This window comes from Onychomys torridus, chromosome 3, assembly GCF_903995425.1.
Source record: "Onychomys torridus chromosome 3, mOncTor1.1, whole genome shotgun sequence".
Classification (NCBI taxonomy): Eukaryota; Metazoa; Chordata; class Mammalia; order Rodentia; family Cricetidae; genus Onychomys; species Onychomys torridus.
In genome coordinates this window covers 145,748,462-145,772,043 of record NC_050445.1, presented here as the reverse complement: position 1 = coordinate 145,772,043, position 23,582 = coordinate 145,748,462, and the positions used below count along the sequence as shown (strand labels likewise).

Sequence of the window (23,582 nt, the reverse complement as noted above, 5' to 3'; positions counted from 1 at the left end):
TGTTTTAAAAAACAAGGTGGATGGCTCCTGAGACCAGCACTGGAGGTTGACCTATGGCTTCCAAACATGTACACACACAATACTCTCACACACCCACACAAAAGATAAAGAAAATAAACACTTAATGGGGAAATACGAAAACAGTAAAGTTATGGTCATCATATAGAGCACCTTGAAATATGCTAATCAGGTAGGTAATCTTTCCTCTCATAAGCATACTTTTCTCTCATGCAAAACAGTTGCCAGAATTAATTACCAGTGACAGAACTTTTCTATGAGTCTACCAGTCAGGCCACACCACAGTCTAGATCACAAATAACAAAAACCTTTTCATGGAAATATAACGGGGAAGGGCCTCCTCCGGCAACACTGATTCATTCATTAATTTACTCGATCCTTATTTTATATCAGGTTCTCTCTCAGGTGATGGACTTCGATAGTAGAAAGAAACAGAAAGTTCCTATCATCTGGAACTCACATTCTAACAGAAAAATAAAGACAGTAAACCAGCTGGGCTGGCAAGATGGCTCAGTGGGTAAAGGCACCAAGCCTGACTCAATCCCCAGGACCCACATGACGGCAAGAAAGAACACACTCCTGAGAGTTGCCTTTTGACCTCCATATGCAAGCTGTGACACACACACACACAGACACACACACACACACACACACCAAACAGATAAATATAAAAATGTTTTCTATTTTACAATAGGTCAGAGGTGATTAAGTGCTACAGAAAACAAAGAAAAGGCAGGGAAAGAGACTCCAGTTTCAGACAGGGCAGTCAAGGAAGACTTTTCAGAGAAGATGCCAATTAAGGAAAGACCTAAGAGAGATAAAAGAGTAAGGCATACAGATATGTGGGGAAAGGGTAGCAGCAGGGCCATATCTAAACCTTCCTGGCAAGTCCAGATAATACAGGGTCTAACCTCTCACCTTTTAAAAGAGGCTGGAAGGTTGGAATCTCTTGCAGCTTGATGACATCAGGATCATTGCTGACATTCCTGGAGGCCTGAGAGCCCTGGGCTACTACCACAATGTCATCCATCTTGGCCCGATGTTTAGCTGGAGATGGGGTCACTGCAAATCAGGTGACACAGATCAGGAAGTGCATGATGGGAAGCCACCACTGCCCACCAACATGGTCACTAGAAAGAGTAGTTCACAGTATACAGAGGTTTTCCCGATCTTAACATACATGCTTCTCGTCAAAGCCATCCTTATTTAAAATGATAAATTACTTCTCCCAAGAGTGGTAATGGCTACTTTTTTGTCTTTGAGATGTTGAAGTGGATTAAAGCTTAAAAACAAACAATAACAGCCAGGTGGTGGTGGTGCACACCTTTACTCCCAGCACTTGGGAGGCAGAGCCAGGCGGATCTCTGTGAAGTCAAGGCCAGCCTGGTCTACAAAGTGAGATCCAGGGCAGGGACCAAAACTACACAGAGAAACCTTGTCTCAAAAAAACCAAAACAACAAGAACAACAACAACAAAAACCGAAAAGGAAATGCTAGTGTGGTGATGCACACCTTTAATCCCAGCACTCAGGAGGCAGAGGCAGGCAGATCTCTTGTGAGTTTATGGCCAGCCTGGTCTGCATAGTGAATCCCAGGATAGTCAGAGTTACATAGTAATACCCTGTCTCAAAATAAATAAATAAATACATATATAAATAAAACTAAAAAACATAATACTATGAGGGAATGTAATTCAGCTGGACATAAGCTGGACATGGTGGCTCACATCTACTTCCTTGAGGTAGAGACAGGAAGATAAAAACTCAAGAATAGGGGCTGAAAATATGGCTCAGTGGTTAAGGGCTGCTCTTCCAGAAGACCCTGGTTCAAGTCCCAGGACTCACATGTTGGTTCAAAACCATTTGTAACTCTAGGTCTAGTGGTTCTAGTACCTCTTATGGCCTCCTCAGACACTATATACATGTGATGCACAGACATGAATGCAGGCAAAACACCTATACACACAATAAAATAATTTACAGCATTGGGAGCATACATCAGCCTAGAGTACATGAAACACTGTCTCCAAGGAAGAAAAAAATGAATATTTTTACGCAACCAAAGGTCGTTATTTTGTAGTGGGGGCTGGCATAGGCAGACTATGGGAATTTCTATTTTCTTTCTTTTTTGTGGTGCTAAGGATTGTAACCAGAGCTTCTCGAATACTAGGCAAGTTCCCTACCACTAAGCTATAGCCCTCGCCCAGGACTTCTATTTTCTATTATATATACATTAAAAAACCAAAACTCTAAAACATATAGAAACATATAACATGTATGAACTTCTTGCATAACCAAGCATTTTATTATTCTACACACAAAAGCATAGGCAGATTTTTAAGAATATTTCCTATATGTAGATTTTCTTAACATCTCCTTTTTTTGATTGTCCTGATCTCCTGATATATGTTCATAGTTTACAAATGAAGGAACAAAATTGTCTGGGACTTGTCCAAGGCCAACAGCCCTAGAAACAGAGTTAGGAAAGACACTGAGGTCTCTGGGTCATGGGGACAAGGACTCTTCTTAGTGACACAGAACGCAAAGCCAGCCAGGTGTGCTGAACAGAGCCAGTTTAACCAAAACCTCTGGTTTCAAACCCAAATTATAAGTCTATTCTTAAGGCTCCAGTGAGCCTTAGTGCAGCATTACCGGGGCAACAATTGGAAGGGACTTCTGGGGCATGTCAATTTCGGGTTCCTTGGGAGGGAAGAGGTTCTATCCTCCAAGGATTCCCTGGAACAAGACTTCTCACCCCAGAAAGACTTCTCTGGTTGGAACAAGAATGAATCCTTAAAGTGTCTTATACTCAAGGTTCTAGCAGGCAATAGCTATACTCAGGCTCATCAGTCAGATCTGTACTCCGCCTTCTGGAAACTAGCCTCTCCTGATGCTTGGAGTTTGTCTTGGGGAGGGTGGCTGGGAGGGGTGTTCTGCCACTTTTATTGCTTTCCAGGAACAGTTTATCCTGGCTTGGTAATTCATCTAACATTTTACAAAAGCAATACCAAAACATCTTTCCTGTTATAAATTACATGATTCCTCCTTTCCCCAGACTCCAAAGGGGACTTCAAAGCATTCTAGTCCACCTTTATTATTTTATGCATAAAATGGATAAAGATGTGTGTAAAAATGGGGATACTATAAATACTACACATAAACATGTGTAAAGCAAATTCTATCAGAAATAAGCCTATGCTGTTGGTTCCTGGATGAGCAACTGTGTTAAAGGACTCCAAGCTGTGTCCTGAACTATGCTTTTGGCGGGGCATAGAGGCAAGAAAGTAAGAGATGGCCATTACAGCGGTTTTGTTATCAACAGACATGACACTCTGGGTTTTCAAGGAAAGGAAACACAGAAAAGCTAGTAGTAGATGCAAGTTCCCAGACAGCGGGTCTTGAGAGAAGTCTTGAGGAACGCCCTTCAGCTTGAATCATCCCCTACATCGGTTAGCTTCCACACTTCTGAGTGGCAAATGTTACTAATTAGAGAGCCATTCTGAAGACTCTTTTTAGGTCAGAGGTCTTAATTAACAAGGCTTAGCAAGCCCTGAGCTTATCCAGTCTAGTGCAGTTTCAGAGGTTAACTAAGTGGGTAACAAAGAAAAAAAAAGCACCAAATGGTTTTCAATCACCACTGTTTTATTGAGCACTCACTACAGGTCTAGCACAATACTCTTCCAATTTCTACCTCAAACGCTTAGAGAAATCTAAAAAATGTGGACCACAGAAGATACACCAGACCCTGCCTGCCATCTGACCAACTTATTAAACACAAACAAACAAACAAACAACAAACAAACAAAAACCACAGGCCGGACACCTGAGTGGAAAAAGCAGTTTCTGGAAACATTTGCACCCAAACATTGAAGGTGACCGCCTAGCGCTCACAGGTCCCTTCTAAACAGGAACCTCGACACCCCGTTTTTTCAGGAAGCCTGATCTTAGGGGGTCTGGGTATTATCCATCCACAGTGAGCCAAATCTCGGGCGTCGGTGCACGAGGTCGTCTTTTAAAGATCAGAGTGAAGCCGAGCGTGCCGGTTTAGGGGACCGGGGCTGGGGGGAGGCCACGCCTTCTCTGTGTTAGGGCTCACGGTGGCCCTCCAAGCCGGGCCGCCGGCTCCGCGAGCAGCGCCCGGGCGGGAGGTGAGGCACCGACCTGAGGCGTTCAGATCGCCGGGGCGGCTCTCGGCCTCCGCGCTCTGCTCGCTGCCCATGGCGCCGGCAGCGGAGGGACAGCGGGCTAGGGGCCTGGGAGAGCCGGGAGGCCCTCTGGGCCCCAGGCACGCCGCTCGCTTTCCCGAGGGGCGCGCAGACAGGAGCTCGGGACACCAGCGGGGCCGCGGCGGTGACCGGCGGGCGGCGCTGCTGTCATTCACTGGCTCAGACGCTGAAACTCGCTGCTTCCGGGACGCTGATTGGCCGCACCGGCTACGCGTAGCCGTCAGTTCCGGGTTCGGAGGTCCCGCCCCCAAATCCGAGGGGCGGGGCGGGGAGACGCGCGCTGGAGGGTGGGGCGGCTCTGTCTTAAAGGGCCAGGCCTCCTGAAGGCCGAAGGTGGCCAGAGGGTAACTCCCTTTTCTACCAAAGACTCGTTACCTTTGAGAACCAAGGTTAAGCACTGTAATGCTGATGATCTTCGAACAACTTTGCAAAATGGACTGGGTTTTTATTTTTGAGATAGGACCTCACACTGTATGTAGCCCTGATGGCGATCCCCCAGACTCAACCTGGGATTAAAAGGTGAGCCACTACGCCCGGCAAAATAGGTATTTTTACCCGTTTTACCAATGTAGAATAAAGGTGGTCTGTAGACCTCAAATTTCAATCCACACTAGTACAGAAGCAAAGCTCTTTTCTAAACTTTGAACACAGGGGGTTTAGCAGTGAGCGACCGTACAGAAAATGCCAAGATACTGTAAAGAAAGCAGCTAGAAATGAGAGAAAAACAGTTAGTGCATGCTGCTTTACATCTCTTGAACGGGAAGTGAATCTAGGCACTTTCTGAGGATCTTGATGGTCATTGACAGGTCACTATGGAACTACCAATGGCCAGGAAGATGTACAGATAATACAAAAGAGAAACTGCTTGTGTGCGCAAATTAAATATACAGGTAGTAACCCAATGCCTGGGTGGGGGGGCGGTTCCCTCAACTGCGTCAACAGAGTACAAGCACCTGTCTCTATGATATATGCCTGTGTTGCTAAAATTCCTTCCCTAGGGGAATTATAAATACATCTACACCCTCCTACAGTCTCAACTACCACCAAAGTACATTCTGAGGAACCAATAAGTTTATTAGGTTTATTTACAGAACAATGGGTGAGGCGGAATCATGGGTGACTTAAAAGTGGCTTCACTGGAAGCTCAGCACCCAATATGGGGATCACTCACCCAACCCTTAGTGTGTAAATAGAGCCCCTGCCCTTCACTCTCCACCTACACGCTCTAGCCCCACCCAGAGATAGTCCTCCACCCCCAAGGCCACCTGCAATTAAGGCAGAATTGCATACTACTGGTTGGGCTGAGGCTCAATCCTCAGAGTGAAGGTTCCATGATCCTCCTCACCCCCTCTTTCCTTCTGAGAGGAAAAGTCACAGTCAGCAACCCAGCTGTGATTATCTTTGGTAAGCAGGCCCAGCTGGAATCCTGAAAATGCTTTGAGTCATGTCCTGTACAACAGCCTGTAATCCAGCACTCAGAGATTGTGGTGGTGGACACAAGAGGATCAGGGGATCAAAGTTGCACTTGGGTACACCTACCAAGTTCAAGGACAGCCTGGTCTACATGAGACCCTATCTAAAAAGAAAAACAAAACAAAACAAAACAAGAAAATGTCCTAAGACTTTGTGTATAAATATAATCCCAGCAGGGCCAAATTGACATACTGATTTTTAACTTTCCTCTGCTGTAACACAAACATGCTTCTGATTTCACGTCATTTAATTTTTGCAACTCTAAGGCCAATAAATATGAAATTTCCAAAGTTATCAGGTGGTAAGAAGTGGGATTATTTGGGACTATTGATAGAGATTACATGTCCACACAGTTGGGCTTGCGCGGCGGACTGCCTAACTATTTCCAGTTCAGAATAGCCATCTCCAGGTCAGACATCTCTCGGGACCAGGACTCTGTGGCTTTACGTGGTTGCGTAAAGCGCACACGCAGCCATGTAATCTACACGCATGAGTGGAGTACCCACAGGAGTTCCTGTACGCATGCGCGGCCCAACCTTTAAAAAGCCAGTGCCATCTTGCATGAGTCTCTCAGTCTCCCCCCACTTATCTCCCCCACCATGTGTGTTTCACACAGGCCTGTCACCTCTGTCCTCTTTAATAAAACTCTTTTGTGGTCTTGTCATGTTCGGGACGTGTTCCTAGCGCCGCTTAAATACTAACAGCTATGGTTTCAAAACTGGCTCTTGCTTCAATCCCCTTTGATAGGAAATCACAACATATCCACACAGTTGGGCTTGCCCGGGCGAACCACCTAATTATTTCCGGTTCAAAATAGCCATTTCCAGGTCAGAACATCTTGCGTGGCTAGGACTCCGTGGCTTTACATGGTTGTGTAAAGCGCGCACGCGGTGCCATTTTGCACAGGTCTCCTCTCTTCTCTTATCTCTCTCCTCTCCTCTCCTCTCCTCTCCTCTCTCCTCTCCTCACTCACGTGTGTGCTTCACACAGGCCTGTCACGTGTCTTCCTATCCTATATTAATAAACAGCTCTTCTGTGGATTTGTCGTGTTCGGGACGTGTCCCTCACGGGGTAAGAGCGCCGCCTAAATAACTAACACCCTTTACAATGCAAATAGATTTTCAAGCATAGGCTCCTAGAATATAAGAGATTGTTTGTTTTGATTTGTTTGGGGTTTGGTATGCTGTGTGTTTTTGAGACAGGATCCTGATCTCTCTCTCTCTCTCTCTCTCTCTCTCCCTCTCCCTTCTCCCTCTCCCTCTCCCTAGTTGGTCCACAAGTCCAGGTCAGATAACCCTCCTGCCTCAGCCTCCTGAATGTTGGGATTACTGGGATTACAAGTATTTTTTTCCTCCCCCTCCTCCTCCTCCTCCTCCTCCTCGTGGTGATATTTTGTTTGTGCTCTAACAAATAAAGCTTGCCTGGAGATCAGAGTGAGGAGCTAGCCACTAGAGGCCAAGTAGTGATGGCACACACCTTTACTCCCAGCACTTGGGAGGAGGAAACAGGAAGTGTTTTGGCTGGGCAGAGAGAGGAAGTGATAAGGTGGGGGTGGAGAGAAGAGCTCCGCCCTTCCAGTCTGAGGACTCCTAGAGATAGATAAGAGGTGGCTGTGGCTTGCTCCTTTGTCTCTTTGCTCTTTCAGCATTTACTCCAATATCTGGCTCTGGGTTTTTATTATTAATACCAATTAGAATTCACACTCCCTCCTCTTCCTCTTCTTCTCCCTCCTCTTCCTCTTCTTCTTCCTCTTCTTCTCCCTCCTCTTCCTTTTCTTCTCTCTCCTCTTTCTTTCCTTTGTCTTCCTCCTCTTCCTCTTCTCCTTCCTCTTCCTTTTCTTCTCTCTCCTCTTCCTTTTCTTTTTCTCTCTCCTCTTCCTCTTCTTTGTCTTGTTCCTTCTCCTTCTAGACTTTATTTGGAGCCAGGAATAGGGGCAAGTGGGTTGAAGTACCAGTGGACACCAGAAGAGGGCACCAGAGCTCTGGGAACTAGAGGTACAGCCAGTTGTTAGCTACCAATATGAGTGCTGAGAACTGAATTCAGGCCTTCTTCAAGAGCAGTACACAATTGTAACTGTTGAGCCATCTCTCCAGTCTTTGAAGTATACACTTTAAATGGGTGGGTGTAATGTAATATGGAATTTAGTATGCCCCCATTTGCTGACTCAGTGTTTACTGGAAACCTGTCAGGTGCTAGGCACATGTTAGAAGTAAGAAGAAAAGATTCAGCAAGACATAGCCCTCATCCTTAAGAAACCTACAGTTCATTGACAAGAAAATGTAATGTGTTTGTACTATAAGTTTTCTCCATTTGTGATTGGTGCCTCTTATCACAGCAGCAATCTGTTACATATATCACTTTCATATATATGAGTCACATCACATCTTATTAAAAAAGTATTCTTTTCTGTGATTTTTGTTGTTGATGTTTGAGACAGGGTTGCTCTGTAGCCCAGGCTCGCCTTAAACTCACAGAAATTCTCTTACCTCAGACTTCCAAGTCCTGAGATTATAGAGCTGTCCCATCATGCCTATCTTAGAAACAACTCTCTTGATTTTTCCAGTAAAGTGGTATATTCTTGATCACACAGAAGTGTGATGTCCCCAAGACTAAAGTTTTCTTATTTCTTTGTGCATGCATGCCTCCTCCAGGCTGCCTCTTCCATCTACCCAGTCTCCCATCCAAAAGTCCATTTGCCTCACCAGTGCACCTAACTAGTTGCTGAGTGCTGGAGAGCCTCCCCAGTGCACCTGACTAGTTGCTGAGTTCTGGAGAGCCTGTCTGTGTAATTTCTCCTTTGTTTCCATGCTGAGTTCAAAGCATTTCTTAGAAGTCAGAAGGCCTCTGACCTCACTTTTTTCAATCCATTCTCCATGTAGCAAGAAGAGAGAAAACTAGTATATTCTGACTAATATTTGTTTTTTCCTTAATGTACAGGCAACTTTCCTGCCAGATAGTCTGATCCCTGAGTGGTCTGTTTCCTCTCTCTGGATTACTCAGTTTTTTTTGGTTTTTTGTTTTGTTTGGGGGGGGGGTTGTTTTTTTGTTTGTTTGTTTGGTTTGGTTTTGGGTTTTTTGTTTTTGTTTTTGTTTTTCAAGACAGGGTTTCTCCATGTAGTTTTGGTGCCTGTCCTGGATCTCACTCTGTAGACCTTGCTGGCCTTGAACTCACAGAGATCTGCCTGCCTCTGCCTTCCGAGTGCTGGGATTAAAGGCGTGCGCCACCACTGCCCAGCTATTACTCAGTTTTTTGTTCCTCCTCTTTCTCCTTATCTAGCTAGCTGAGCTTCTCCTGGTTGGATCTAACATATATATCTCTTCTTGGAAGACCATCCTCTGAGATTCCTTAGTTAGCATCTTCTATCATACTATCTGTGCTTCCATAACCATTAATGTTACCTATCTTGCTCAGAGAACTTGCAGCATCTTGAGGTCAGACCCCGTGTCTTATTCTTTGATTTTTCTCTTGAGGTACATAACAGATATTTTCATAATAAAACACTTATTTCTTTTTTAAAGTGCCCCTATGTAGATGAGAGTCCTAGGGAAGAGGATCAAAAATCTCTTCTGGTGCCAGACCCAGTGAAACACACTTGTGATGCTGTGGGGATCAGAGGGAGCCCTGAGTGAACATGTAAGGGGCAGGTGAAGCCCTGAGTTAATGTGTTGTTGACATGAGCACACATGTCAAGTACCCCAGTGCCTCAAACCCATGGGAGTAGCAAAGCCTTCGAGATAAGCCTCTGACGCGTGGCAAAGGCTTTCTCTGGTCCAGGTTTGAATGCTGTGTATGTAGACACTATCAAGCACAGTTCCTCCCCCAGGCTGGCTGCAGCCTGGGGGTGCTCCCTACAGTGCCTTTCTACCAATAGCTAATTCGGCCTCCTTTTTCAACTGAAGGCACAGACCTCCCTCCTCAATCCAGAGCACTTTCTCCCGGGGTCGCTGTTGGGGTCCTCCACTAGAGCAAGCTCAACCTACTGGATCCCAGCTTTTCTGTACATGTGTCTGTGTGTCTGTCCTACCTTCATTCCCTCACCATCCCAGTCGGGTTTGGAGGACCCAGCAGTGCAGCATGTAACACTATCCCAGCACTCAGGAAGCTGAGGAAGGGAGACCTTGAGTTCAAGGCTAGACTAGGCTGCGTTAAGACCACCCCGTTTCAAAACCATAACAAAACCTCACTGATCAATGAGGTAGAGGTGGATTTGGTTTCTATTTAAGCATCTGTTTCATATCAACAGAATTGTGAAATGTTTATTTTATACTTTTCACTATTCTGTGACTTGAAAGTAGGACCTTGTGCATGCTAGGAAAGTGTTCTACCACTGAGCTATATACCCGGTTCTTAATGTTTTACCTGATGGAGAAATTATTCAGTGATTAAGAGCACTTGCTATTCTTGTAGAGGACCTGGGTCTGATTCCCAGCACCTATAAGGTGGCTCATAACTGCTGTAATTCCAGTTCCAGGGGATTTAATACCTTTCTTGGTCCTTCCAGGGTACTGGGCATGCTCACCCAACATTCAGGCCAACATTCATATACATAAAATTAAAAATTTTTGAGACAGGGTCTCATTGTATATCTCTGGCTATCCTGGAACTCCCTCTAGACCAGGCTGGCCTCAAACTCTCAGAGGTCTGCCTGCCTCTGCTTCCTGAGTGCTGGGATCAGAGGTGTGTGCCACCATGCCCTGCAAAAATAAATCTTCAAAAAAAATGTTTAATAGACACTTGTTAGCTGCCTGATGTGTGTGCAGCAAACCAAATTTGAGTCCTCTGGAAGAGCAGTCAGAACTCTTAGCCACTCCACCGTGTCTCAAGCTTTTACTATTTTTATTTTGCATTTTGAAGCAGGGCCTCACTAAATGGCCTGCTAGCTTTACAGTCACTCCGTGGCCCAGACAGAGATTAAACTTGTGATCCTGCTGTCTAACCTTTAGCTGGGATTACAAACCTGTGCCTCCGGTCCAGCTCCAGGAAGTTTAGTCATTATTTTCGTCAGTGACCTTGGTTCACTGCTGTAATTGAGACATTTGACACACCCACTGTCACAGAACACTAAAGCCGACATTTCTTTGTCATTTGAGACAGGGCCTCATGAAGTCCTGGCTATGCAACCAGGGTGACCTGATCTTCCTGCTTTCTCATCTTGAGCTTGGGGTTTATAAGGTATGGAGACACCCTGCAACCTGAAATTTCTAACAGTGGGGAGCTGCTTGGTTCCCATCACCCCCCAACCATGTCATCTACAGAGATGGGATATGCATAGACGGAATCTTGTTGCAGCAGGAAAATTATTCCAGTGCCATAATTAATCCACACCGCAGTTTAGTTTCCCTTGGCAACTCTTTGGTACCAAGCTGTGGCAACATTACTATAGCTGGAAAGTGGGTCACCCTCTACTTAGCACGAGGTGGTCTCACGCAATGGGCCGTTGTTCACAAGCTTTCTCTGGCAACATGTACCTCCTGCAGCTATTGCTTAAGGCTGGTCTTCGATGTCGGCTGTACTGGCCCAGAATCATCATCTATAACTGCAGCTTGAAAACTTTCACACCAGCCAAAGTGAAGACATTGCTGAAAGGTAGACGAAATTGCATCAGTGTGTCGGTGAGGGTTCATTAGTTTGGGGTTGTGTGCAAGCATAGAAGTGTGAGGGGACAGTGGGTGAGCTACTTTAACCATCAGTGCTCATTTTCCATTCATTTGGCCGCAAGTACATTTTAGCTAAACACATTTAACAACTCTAACATACAAAGGGCTATGCTAATTGTTCAGGGATGCCATTTTAATAACGGCAAAGGACACCATTGCCTTCATCATTATTATTCCTCCTTATAGGCAAATCATAACTGGACTTGCACTCCTGTAATCCTTGCACTTGGAAGATAGAGACAGGAAGATCAGGACTTAAAAGTTCATCCCGGTAATCAGAATGGTGAATACCCTAACTGTCATCATAGAGCCTCCATCCAGTAACTCTTGGAAGCAGATCCAGAGGTCCACAGCCAAGCACCAGGCCAAACTCCAGGAGTCCAGTCTAAGAAAGAGAAGAGGGATTCTATGAGCAAGGGACATCATGATCATGATAGGGAAACGTACAGAGATAACTAAGCCAAACTAGTGGGAACTCATGAACTGTGGACCTCCATGGGACTAGACTAGGCCCTCTGCATAGTCTAGACAGCTATGTAGCTTGATCTGCTTAAGGGGCCCCCTGGCAGTGGGATCAGGATCCATCCCTAGAGCATGAGAGGGCTTTTTGGAGCCCACTGCCTATAGTGGGACACTTTGCACAGCCTTGGTGCAGGGAGAGGGGCTTGGGCCTGCTTCAACTGAATGTAGCATGCTCTGCTGACTCCCCATGGGAGACCTTGCTTTGGAGGAAGTGGGAATGAGTGGTGGAGGGGCTGGGGGGGAGAGGGGAGAGCTTCTGTGGTTGGTATGTAAAATGAATAGGAAATTTTTTAATTAAAAAAAAAAAAAGTTCCTCCTTAGTTACATATGGAATTAGAAGCCAGACTGGTGAGAACCTGTCACAAAGGAGCAAAAACAAACAAACAAACAAACAAAACCCCTCAATACAAACAACCTACAGCAACAACAACAACAACAACAACAACAACGCAGTAAATACCCCCTAAAGCCAAATGCCTTCCCCCAGAGTTGCCTTACAGTTAGCTGGGGACCTGCCCGCTGTGATTGAGGCCCCTCCTGTTCTCCAGTTATGGAAATAGGATTCTCCTAATTATGCCCAAATAGGATGCACTGTGAACTTTGACCAAGAAGGTGTTCCAGAACCAAATGTGGTGGTGCACCCCTGTAATACCTGCACTTGGGAAATAGAGGCAAGAGGATCAGGAGTTCAAGGTCACCCTTGCCTACACGAAGAATTCCAAGTCAGTCAAGCCTTCAAGACGTCGTCAGAAAACAAAAAGCGGCGATTGCCGCTTACAGTGGTTGCATCTGAAGCGAGGGACAAGAAGATTGCGACCCTGCTGTGCGGGTTGAGTACACCTGGGTGGGTGGCTTCCCCATCAGCACCTGTGCTTGCCCTTCAGGGCCTCCCAGCTCAAGGGTCCGGCAGCACAGCTGCGGACCCTTGGTGACCCGGAGGGTCCGGACTTCTCCCTCTAGTGGCTCGCAGTGTGCTGGGTGCGGTGGCGACACGCCGGGAGCTGGGGGCCTGGAGCCTGGGCTCTCGCACGTCCCGGCTGGGGCGGTCAGTCTGGATGTTGCTGGGAAGCAGCTCCGGGTTGCAGGGCAGGAACGCGCCCTTCCCCCGTGCAAACTTTCAGTCGCTGCGACGGAAGCAGGAACTTGATCACGACCAAATCTGCGGAGCCAGTGTGGGAGCTGCAGAGCATCCCCTGCGATCCTCTCCAGACCCTTCTGCGCTTCGCCGGTCCTTTGAAAAAGCCACCTAGCTGTCCTTGAGCCCAAGAGCCACGGGGACCACAAGGACCTCTGGTTTGCAGGTAAAGGCGTCTCTGTCCTCCCCTGGCTAGCCTTGGGTAGAGTTGACCCCTACTGAGAGCAGCTCTGTTCTTTTCCCCGGCCGGCTCAGGCACCCACACCGAAGCGACCCCAGGGACCAGGCTAGGGCAAAAAGGGGCTGGTCTGCAAAGTGTGTCGCTGCAATATCCCAAAGCAGATGGCAGGTGGGTTGAAAGCACCTGCTATAAATGGCACAAGCTCCAAGTTGTCTGCAGAGGGAGGCCGAAGCACTCTGGGAGCAGCATGCGGTTTGTTCAAAGAGAAAAGTTCCCATGTTTTCTCATATGGCTTGTTTTCCCTTTTCCTTTTTTAACCTGCTGTGTGATACTCTGTAAAGGGGTGTGTGTGTGTGTGTGTGTGTGTGTGTGTGTGTGTGTGTGTGTGTGTGTGTGAGAGAGAGAGAGAGAGAGAGAGAGAGAGAGAGAGAGAGAGAGAGAGGACAGTTATTGACTTCTTGATAGCATGTTGTAAATAATTTCCAATAATTGAAATAGCTATGTACAAGTTAAGTTTGAGTGACTCTAATAGGCTGGAATTTCTCTCTTCCATCTGTGTCTGTCCCCCTTTTCAGCAAGATTGAGTTGTGCTTCTAGGTCTTAAACCCCAAATAATAGCTGATTGGATAACTTCATAGGCTGCTGTGTAGCTCAGTGTAGAGGGCTCTGGGTCCTGGTCCTAGGATTGTGCTAATACATAATCCTGAATTGGGGACCAAAAAAAAAAAAAAAAGATCAGAAACCCAAGTAACCAGTTGTTGGGTAACTTTAATGAGACTATTTAATTAATTAATTGCATTTTCACTGTGTAGCCCTGACTGGTCTGGAACTCATTATGTAGACCAAACTCAAAAGATCTGCCTGCTTCTGCCTCCCAGTTGTAGCAGGCTTTCCTGCTGGGCTATCTTTGGACTGCCAGCCACAAATAATGACTTGGAGACTTATTATTAATTATGAAAGCTTGACCTTAGTTTAGGCTTTTCCCCAACTAGCTCTTATAACTTAATTAACTCATGTTTTAAAATCTATGTTCTGCCATGTGGCTCAGTTACCTCTTCTTAGTACACTCATCTGACTTGCTCCGAGTCCCCTAGCAAAATCAGGTGCCTGGATTTCTCCTCTCAGCCTCTCTCTCTCTCTCTCTGCCCAGAAGTCCCGCCTAGCCTCTCTTTCCTAGCTATTGACCATTTAGCTCTTTATTAACCCAATCAGAAGGCACCTTTGGCAGAGACTTTACAGTGTAACAAATATTCTGCAACACCCAGTGCTGTAGTTAAAGGTACATGCCACCACGCCAATACCTTTGTTGTTGTTAAAAAACAACAACAACATGTATTTGTGTGTGCACACATGAATATGTGTTTATACCCTGGTGCATAGTGTAGGTCAGAAGACATCTTGAGAGAATTAATTCTCTCCTTCTACTAGGGGAGTCCCAAGGATCAAGCTTGGGCCATCAGGCTTGGCAGCAGTGCCCTTACCCACTGAGCCATCTCTAGGGATGTTACTCCTGCACCCCGAGAGCACAGCTCTGCTCAATCCCCTTGCACAGTTCATGTTCTGTGCAAGTGCTCCAGGACAGACTATATCAAACTCTCCCCTCCTCCCTTCCTCCTCCACTCTCCAGGCTCCATGGGTAGAACTCAGGAAGTCTGGGAACTTTGGGAAAATTTATTACTTCCCTAGCCTCTCACTGAAAAAACGGCATTTCCGTCAAGAAGAATGTAGACAGAAGCCACAGTAGTGTTAGCAGTAACTGTGGTTTACCACCACTAGAGAGCACAGACACTTTCCATAGGTGCTACTTGTTACAGACGTCTCCGAAGATTGTACTCAACACTACTTCAAAATTGTGTGGCAGTTATTTGATACTGCACTTATTATTTTTATTGAATAAAGAAGCATGTACATCACACAGTTGTTTTATTTCTTGTTTTAACTGGAGGTGGGACTAAAATAGGCTCTGTCTCATTAGGATAGTCTCTATTTCTCTCTTTCTCTCTCTCTCTCTCTCTCTCTCTCTCTCTCTCTCTGTGTGTGTGTGTGTGTGTGTGTGTGTGTGTGTGTGTGTGTGTGTGTGTGTGTAGTAAGGGTCTCACTGTATTCCAGGCTGGCCTAGATTTCACTAAGTAGCTTAGGCTATCTGAAAGCCTGGTTCCTCTGCCTCATTTCAGGTGTGAACTACCATGCTGGGCTACACTGGATTTCTTGTGAAGATTTGAGGACATGATCTGTATAAAGTACATAGAGTCTGGCATGTGAAAATGATACATTTCCTTTTTACTGTACACAGAAGCTGGATGTAAAACAAAGGAAATATTACACTTGTGTTCTATTATCATAGACTGGCTTTGTATGCTACTTTCGTTAGTTAATCAACTAAAGTTCATTGTTCATGTAGGGTTGACTTGAAGTGTTGTATAGTTCTATGGGTCTTGGTGATATGCAATGAGATATTTGTTATACTAGCTAGCATACAAATAATGTCACAGCTGTGAGAAGCCTCTGTATGCCATCTATCCAACCCTCTTCCCCTTTAGTAAGCTCTGATATATTTTAGGGTTTTAAATTTTTCTTTTTCACCAGGCATAGTGGTGTACTCCTTTAATTCCAGCACTTGAGTGACAGAGACAGGCAGAGCTCTGTGAGTTTGAGGCCAGTCAGGTACACATTTTGAGTTCTAGGACAACCAGGGCTATGTAGAGAGACCCTGTCTCAAAAAACCAATAATAAAGGAAGAATAAAATTCTTTTTTGGCTTTTATTTTATGTCTATGGATGTTTTGCCTGCATGTAGTTCTGTGCCCACCTGTGTGCACTCCCCAAGGAAGCCAGAAGAGGGCATCATAGCCCCTGGGAATTGAGTTACAAATAGCTGTTAACTCCTACCGTGCGTGTGCTGGTACTAGAACCTGGATCCTCTGGAAGAGAAACCTGTGCACTTCACCTCAAAGCCATCTCTCCAGACCCAGTACTGGTACTTTTGGTTTAGTTTTTCCAGACTCTCAGGATATATTCCAAGTCAAACTCAGAGTCAAACCTGTTCAGACTGGCTTCTTTCACTTAGCAGTATACAATTGAAGATTTTTTCCCCCTATCTTTCTGTTGTTTGATAATTCATTCCCTTTCATTGCTGAATAACATTTAGGGGTTGGGGATTTAGTTCAGTGGTAGAGCGCTTATCTAGCAAGCACAAGGCCCTGGGTTCGATCCTCAGCTCAGAAAACAAAAACAAAAACAAAAAAAACAAACAAAAAACAAACATTTAAATACATGATTGTGTCTTATTTATCCATTTTCCTATGGAATAACATCTTGATTGTTTCTAACTCTGAGCAATTTTGAAGAGTGCTGCTATAAGCATTCCCATGAAGACTTTTTTGTTAGAATCAAACTTTTCAAAAATTTAATTTTAATTATGTGTGTGTGTTTGTGGATGTGTTTGTGTGTGTGGCTGTACTGGTTTGTGCAGGAGCCTTCAGTGCCTGAAGAGGCCAGAAGTGGGTGTCAGACCCTCTTGAAGCTGGAGTTTGACAGCTCCAGAAAGACAGTATCTGTTCTTAGCAGCTAAATTGTCCCTCTAGCCCCTAGACAGTTTTTAGTGCATTTGGATAAATACATGTAGGACAGTTGCTGAATTCTATGGTGAGATGACCTTTAAGCTTTGAAAGGCACCACCCCACTTCTTCCAGAATGGCTCTGAATCATTTTGCATTCTTTTTGTTGTTTTGTTTTGTTTTTGTTTTTTTGAGACAGGGTTTCTCTCTGTAGCTTTGGAGCCTTTCCTGGAACTCACTCTGTAGCCCAGGCTGGCCTTGAACTCACACAGATCCGCCTGCCTCTGCCTCCTGAGTACTGGGTTTAAAGGCGTGCACCACCACACTGTCATTTTGCATTCTTACCAGCAAGGAATGGGAGTTCCTATTGGTCCACATCTTGGTGTTTGGTGCTGTCTGTTCTTGGATTTTTCCCATTCTAATAGGTGTGTAGTGGTGTCTCAGCGTTGATTGAAAGTATAGTTCCTTGATGATACATCGTTGAGCATTTCAGTATGTTTGTCATCAGATATATGTATGTATATATATGTGTGTGTGTATATATATATATACTCAAATATTTTTCCCATTTTTTGAGAATTTTTAGTTTTGGTTTTGTGTCTGTTTTTTTCCCCCCCTGGGATTTTTTCCCCTACAGGGTTCGACTATGCAGTCCTGGCTGGCCTGAAACTCAATATATAGATTGGGCTGGCCTCACACTTACAGATATCTGCCGGCCTCTACCACCTGGGTGCTGAGATTAAGGGTATATACCACTATGCCAGGCTCCCTTTTTTAGTTTTTCTCCTATTGTTGAGAGTTCTTGGTATGTTTCAGATGTTAGGCCTTTACCAGACAGGTATTTTACAAATATCTTCTCTGTGGCTGGGATGATATAAAACCCAGTGAGTAAAAGCACCTGCTGGGCAACTCACAGAGATTCACCTGTCTCTGCCTCCAGAGTGCTGGGATTAAAGGCATGTGCCACCGCCACCGCCACCTGGCAACTTTTCTAATTTAAATTAACCCATTTCTCTATTTCTATGTTTTGCCTCTGGGCTTTTTACATTTCTTAATCCTATGTGTTTTTCTTCCCTTCTTACTTGTGGCTGGCCGGCTGGATTTAGAGGTATCTATGGGCCCCAAGGTGGTCTTGGGAACCAAGTTCCCATCTTCTACAGCAACAGCAAATGCTCATTAGCACCAAGCTCTCTCTCTAGCCCCCAACACTACATTTGAATTGCCTTTGCACCTTTACCAAAGATTAATTGTCTGTGTTTGTCTCCTCATTAATCTATATCTCCTTCAATTAATCTATTTGTCTGTTCTTCTGCCAGTACACTTAAAAAAAATAACTGCAACTTTCTAGTAAGCTTTGGATGAGGAAGTATTGGTCTGCTGACATTCTTCTTCACTGTTGCACTGACTGACTCTCACAGGTTTCTGCATTTCCACGTAATTGTTAAAAATCATTTTGGTGTTATCCACAGAGTGACTTGCTGGGGTTGAATTTATGGATGATATTGGGAAGAACTAATATCTTAATAATAGTCTTCCTACCACAAACATGGACTTTCTGTCCATTTGCTTAGATAGTCTTTATTTCTTTCATTAGAGATTTGTGTTTTGTTTTGTTTTTTGAGACAGGGTTTGTCTCAGTGTAACCCTGGCTATCCCAGAACTCGCTCTGTAGACCAAGCTGGCCTCAGCCTCATGAGTTCTGGGATTAAGGCATGTTGTTGGGGATGTCTTTCTTTATGCTGTGAATGTGGATTTGGTTGATAAATAAAATGGTGATTGGCCAGTAGCCAGGCAGGAAGTATAGGCAGGATAAGCAGAGAGGAGAATTCTGGGAACCGCCAGCCAGACACAGAGGAAGCAACATGTAAAGGCAGAACTGAGAAAAGGTACCAATCCACATGTCTGAACATAAATAAGAATTATGGGTTAGTTTAAATGTAAGCACTAGTCAGTGGTAGACCTGAACTAATGACTAAGCAGTTTTAATTAATATAAGCCTCTATGTGTTTACTTGGGTCCAAGCAGCTGCAGGGCCATAGGAGCCGGGCAGGACCAGGAAAACTTCAGCTACAGCATGTGCCACCACCTCCTGGGTAGATTTTGTTTTTTGTTTTTTGATGGTTGGGATTGGACCCAGGACCTTGCACACACTAACCACGCACTATACCACTAATCTAGGGTGCAGCTCTCGTTAGAATTTTACAGGTAAACAAAACAAACAAACAAACCAAAAAAAAAAAAAAAAAAAAAAGCTATCCTGTTTGGTTTTGTTTGTTTTGAGACAGGGTCTTATATGTCTTAAACTGGTCATGTAGCCATGGATGACCTTGAACTTCTGATGTGTCTTTACCTCCTGAGTGCTAGGATTGTCGGTATGTGCTGCCAGGCCCTGTGTATGTTGTGCATGGGACCAAACACAGAGCCTAGTGGCTGTTATATGAACAGTACTGTTGTGGGATATTTGTACTTTGTGTGAAGGTGTATTGCCGTGATTTGTGTAATAAAAAGCTAAACAGCCAATAGTGAGGCAGGAGGTATAGGCCAGACTTCCAGGCAGAAAGAAAGGAAGGAGAGGAGAGGAGAGGAATTGAGGAACACAGGAGACACCAGGAGACATGGAGAGGAAATAAGAAGTACAAGATGGAAGAGAGGTAATGGCATGTGATAGAATTATATACATGTAGATTAATATAAATGGGTTCATGTAAGTTAGAAGAAGAACTAGTTAGGAACAAGCCTAAGGTATAGGCCAGGCTTTCATAATTAATAAGAAGTATCCATGTCATTATTTGGAGCTGGCTGGTGGGACAGGAAAAGACTTATTACGTTTGACACCCAACATGGGGCATGTAAATCCACACAGGCCCTGAGAAAGCTGGGGGAAAGTTCTAAGTAGGCTTGGTGCTCGTAACATACACAGGCATGGCTCTTTTAAGAGGTCTACTACCCAGCACTTGGGCAGTGTGCTACTTGGTGGTAGGAAACTAGGTAGAAGCACATACTGGAGCTGGGTCGGATAGACTTGCTCCAGGCTAGGTCCACAGGCATGAGGGACTGCTCTCACTGACCCTATGGGGGCAGAGCCAGCCACCAGGCCATGTACTAGTGACAGAGGGCTTAGCCAAGGCTTAACAGTTTCAGATTTGGCTCATGCATCAGTGAACGCTGCAAGTGAGCAGCTGCAGGCACTTAGTAAAGTCAGATCCAGACAGAGAACCTCTGAACAGACATAGTATGCTTAAAGATTTGCTTAGAAACTGAAGAAAGAAAAGAAAATAGATATAGACAGTCAGAAAAAAATAATTTAAAAATAATAAAAATAAATCTTTAAAGAAAGAGTAAAGTCATATAAAAAGAATAAGCCATGTAATGGGGAATACACAGGGCATCTGAATCCTTATGGCACTTTGTTGACTTTGAATTTTTTAAATGCTAATGTACCAAAAAAGTAGCTGCTGAGACACATTGAATTAAGGAAACTGCTAAATTAAACCAACCTATATATTTAAGAATGTCTTAACTTCAAAATGGAAGTCAGGTTATGCCTTTGGTTCCATAAGAAACAATAAGTTATGGTGTTTCTTCAAAATTAATAAAGATCAGATTTGATCAGGGGAGATCTCCTCAGGACCTTGGCTGCAGACATGAGGGAAAAAGCCAAAAAAAGACTACAGGATAGGTATTATATGCTGATCTCTCTACTATGGGGACAGTTCTGAGACTGGATGAAACATGACAAATATTGTTGGCTACAGAGTCCTCATGACTTATTATTACATGCCATCCTTTTCTATGGCATGGGTAGAGGTTTGGTTATAAAGTCCAAACAGGCTAATAAAGTTAACAAATGCCTTTTACCAGCTCAAACATAGAATAAAAAATCATCTTTAGCTGACATGTACACACCACACATTTCATACTTGTGTTAATGCAGATATATATGTTACCTTTAAAAGTTTATGTGTTTTTCAGAGAAAAAAAGAACCAGACACCAATAAAGACAAGTAGCACAGGTGATCCAGCCTTTCAGAATGCCTCGGTTAGTTTCCTCAAAATTCTGCATCCAGAACAACTTCCAAGCTGCTAACTGAGATGATTAAGCCTAACAGACTACTCCAGCCAGACTTCAGATAAGCTCTATACTTTCCCATAACACAGAGTCTGGACAACAGGTGATACAATTAGCTCTCCCAAGACTTGACCATTACCTCAATTTTCTCAGGGATGCCTAAAGATGCTACTGCCCCCAGACAACAGGAAGCAGTCTAGGAAACATGTGGCCCACATTCCCAAGAGGTGTGGTGTGGTGGTATTGTGTTCCCCAAAATACTGTGTGTTCCCCGAAATAAACATACCTGGGGTCAGAGAACAGACAGCCACTAAATACAGAGTCACAAATGGTGGCTAGAAAACGGGTCAGAGCAAGCCATAGCAGAAGTTGGGTGGTGGTGGTGAACGACTTTAATCCCAGCACTTGGGAGGCAGAGCTAGCCGGATCTCTGAGTTCAAGGCCACTTTAGAAACAGCTAAGCATGGTGACCCATGCCTTTAATCCCAGAAACCCAACCTATAATCCCTGGGAGTGGGGGCAGAAAGAGGAAGGTATATAAGGCGTGAGGACCAGGAACTAAGTGAGTAAAGCATGTAGTGAGTAAAACATGTAGTTAGTTATGCATTTGGTTGGTTAAGCGTTCAGGCTTTGGAGCAGCACAGTTCAGCTGAGAGTAATGTGGAGGAGGACTCAGTAGCTTCCAGCCTGAGGAAAAAGAATCACCTGAGGAACTAGCAAGGTGAGATAGCTGTGGCTTGTTCTGCTTCTCTGATCTTCCAGCGTTCACCCCAATAACTGCCTCAGGTTTGTTTTTATTAACAAGTACCTTTAAGATTCATACTACAGTGTGGTAGGTGGTTTTTGGTCATTCAGTGGGTTATGGATGTTTGTCATCATTTAGCAGTGTTGGTTATGGGTTGTATTTGGTCATGGTCAGGAAAAAAGAGCTGAATAAAATAGATTAGATTTAAGGATCTCTTTCTGAAGGGGAAAATGAAGATATAGTGTAAATGATAGGATAAAAGGGTAGATTGTTGAGTCTACTTTTGAACAACTACTACTTGAAAATACTTTACATTGCTGTGCATTTTTGTATATTGATACAAATTTATGGTTTTTTGTTATACTGTATTATATGTTTCTACTCTTGTTTAAGGTAGTGTACCTATGCAACTGCCAAACTTTGCCAAGATAAGGTAGGACAGTCCTTCAAAATTCCTGCTTCACAGAAAAGTCTGTCAGATATTCTAGGCCTATAGGCTGAAGATGGCTGTTTCATTGTTGCAGAGGATCCTTAGGTGACTGTCCAGGCAGCCGTTTCTGTTATTTCTATAGTTTATGCTACACTTCCTATTTACTCAGGTAATATTTCATCCTTCTCAGGTCTTTGATAGGGTTGAAGACTAGATAGATATAATTATAGTTTTCCTTGTTACCAACTTCAGAAAAGAAACTCACAAAAGAAGTATAAAATATTTAAGGTTGAGAGTATAAAAGCTTCAATTGTTTATCTAAGAACATGTTTTGAGGTCTTAAAAAATAGTTTTAAGATAATAATACAAGTTAGTATAGAAAGTGGTTTAGTTATAAAACTCTAAATTCATTAAGATATGATAGATAATAGAGTATTTTCTTTGAATTTACTAAATACAGATGGACTGAACATTGCAAATGTAATTCTTACCTGATAATTGTTCTTATTGTATATAGTTTCACTATGTTAGAGTTAAAATTTTTCCTTTTTATTTAGACGAAAGGTGGGAAATGTTGTGGGGTATATGTATACTGTGTGAAGGTGTATTGCTGTGATTGGTGTAATAAAAAGCTGAATGGCCAATAGGTAGGCAGGAGGTATAGATGGGACTTCTGGGCAGACAGAAAGGAAGAGGAGGAGATACCAGGAGACATGGAGAGAGAACAGGAAATGAAAGATGGAAGAGTGAAAACACCATGTGGTAGACCGTAGGGTAATATAAATGGGTTAATTTAAATTGTAAGAGCTAGTTAGGAACAAGCCTAAGCTATAGGCTGAGCATTTAATACTAATAAGTCTCCATGTTATTATTTGGGACCTGGCTTACAGGACAGGAAAAGACTCCTTACACAGTACCAACTGAGTTACAACCAAAAACAATTGCTATTATAACTTGCTTCTAATGGGCTTTAAGGTATGCTGTGCAAGTGTGTTGGCTTCACGCTACACTCTCAGCTCCATCTTAAGCACTTTAGAGCATTTCTCTCAGGATAGAGCCTATGCTGCCTTAGATCGCCAACAGAGATCATGTTCAAAGAAAGGTTAAAAAGAGCAGGACTTCGGAGCTGGGGGTGCTGAGTCATCAGGTAACGCACTTGCTGCTCAAACATGAGGATCTGAGTTTGAATCCTCAGCACCCACATAAGAAGCCAGGCATACCGGGTTGGGGATTTAGCTCAGTGGTAGAGCTCTTGCCTAGCAAACACAAGGCCCTGGGTTTGGTCCTCAGCTCTGGAAAAAAAAAAAAAAAAAGATGGTGAGAGAGGGCTGAAGAGATGGCTCAGCAGTTAAGAGCACTGGCAGTTTTTCCAAAGTTCCTGAGTTCAATTCCCAGAAACCACATGATGGCTCACAATCATCTATAATGGGATCTGGAGCTCTCTCTATCATGCATGCAGACAGAGTACTCATACCTTAAAAAAAAAAAAAGAATAAATAAAAAAGCTAGGCATACCAGGCGTTTGTGTGACCCCTGTGCTGGGCCTGCAGAGGTTGGGGCGGAGACTGTC

General features: G+C 44.1%; 2 protein-coding genes across 3 annotated transcripts in view; one reads left to right on the top strand and one right to left on the bottom strand.

Annotated features, from left to right (window-relative positions):
* The window catches only part of Borcs5 (BLOC-1 related complex subunit 5), a 72,317-nt gene extending 67,899 nt beyond the window's left edge, over positions 1–4,418 (bottom strand). Inside the window, exons 1-2 of one of the 2 annotated variants that reach the window (XM_036182323.1) lie at positions 4,179–4,417; positions 937–1,080 (exon numbers count right to left, since the gene is read on the bottom strand). In XM_036182323.1, coding sequence (XP_036038216.1) covers positions 937–1,080; positions 4,179–4,236 — 202 coding nt within the window. In that variant the 5' untranslated portion in view covers positions 4,237–4,417. Of the gene's footprint in view, positions 1–936; positions 1,081–4,178 lie in introns of both variants that reach the window. The other variant, XM_036182324.1, reaches the window with a different exon arrangement.
* Positions 4,419–12,620: 8,202 nt separating this feature from the next.
* Mansc1 (MANSC domain containing 1) overlaps positions 12,621–23,582 on the top strand; it is a 26,274-nt gene continuing 15,312 nt past the window's right edge. The window contains exon 1 of the mRNA XM_036181294.1: positions 12,621–13,197. The gene's annotated coding sequence lies outside the window, so the exon portion shown is untranslated. The remainder of the gene's footprint in view (positions 13,198–23,582) is intronic.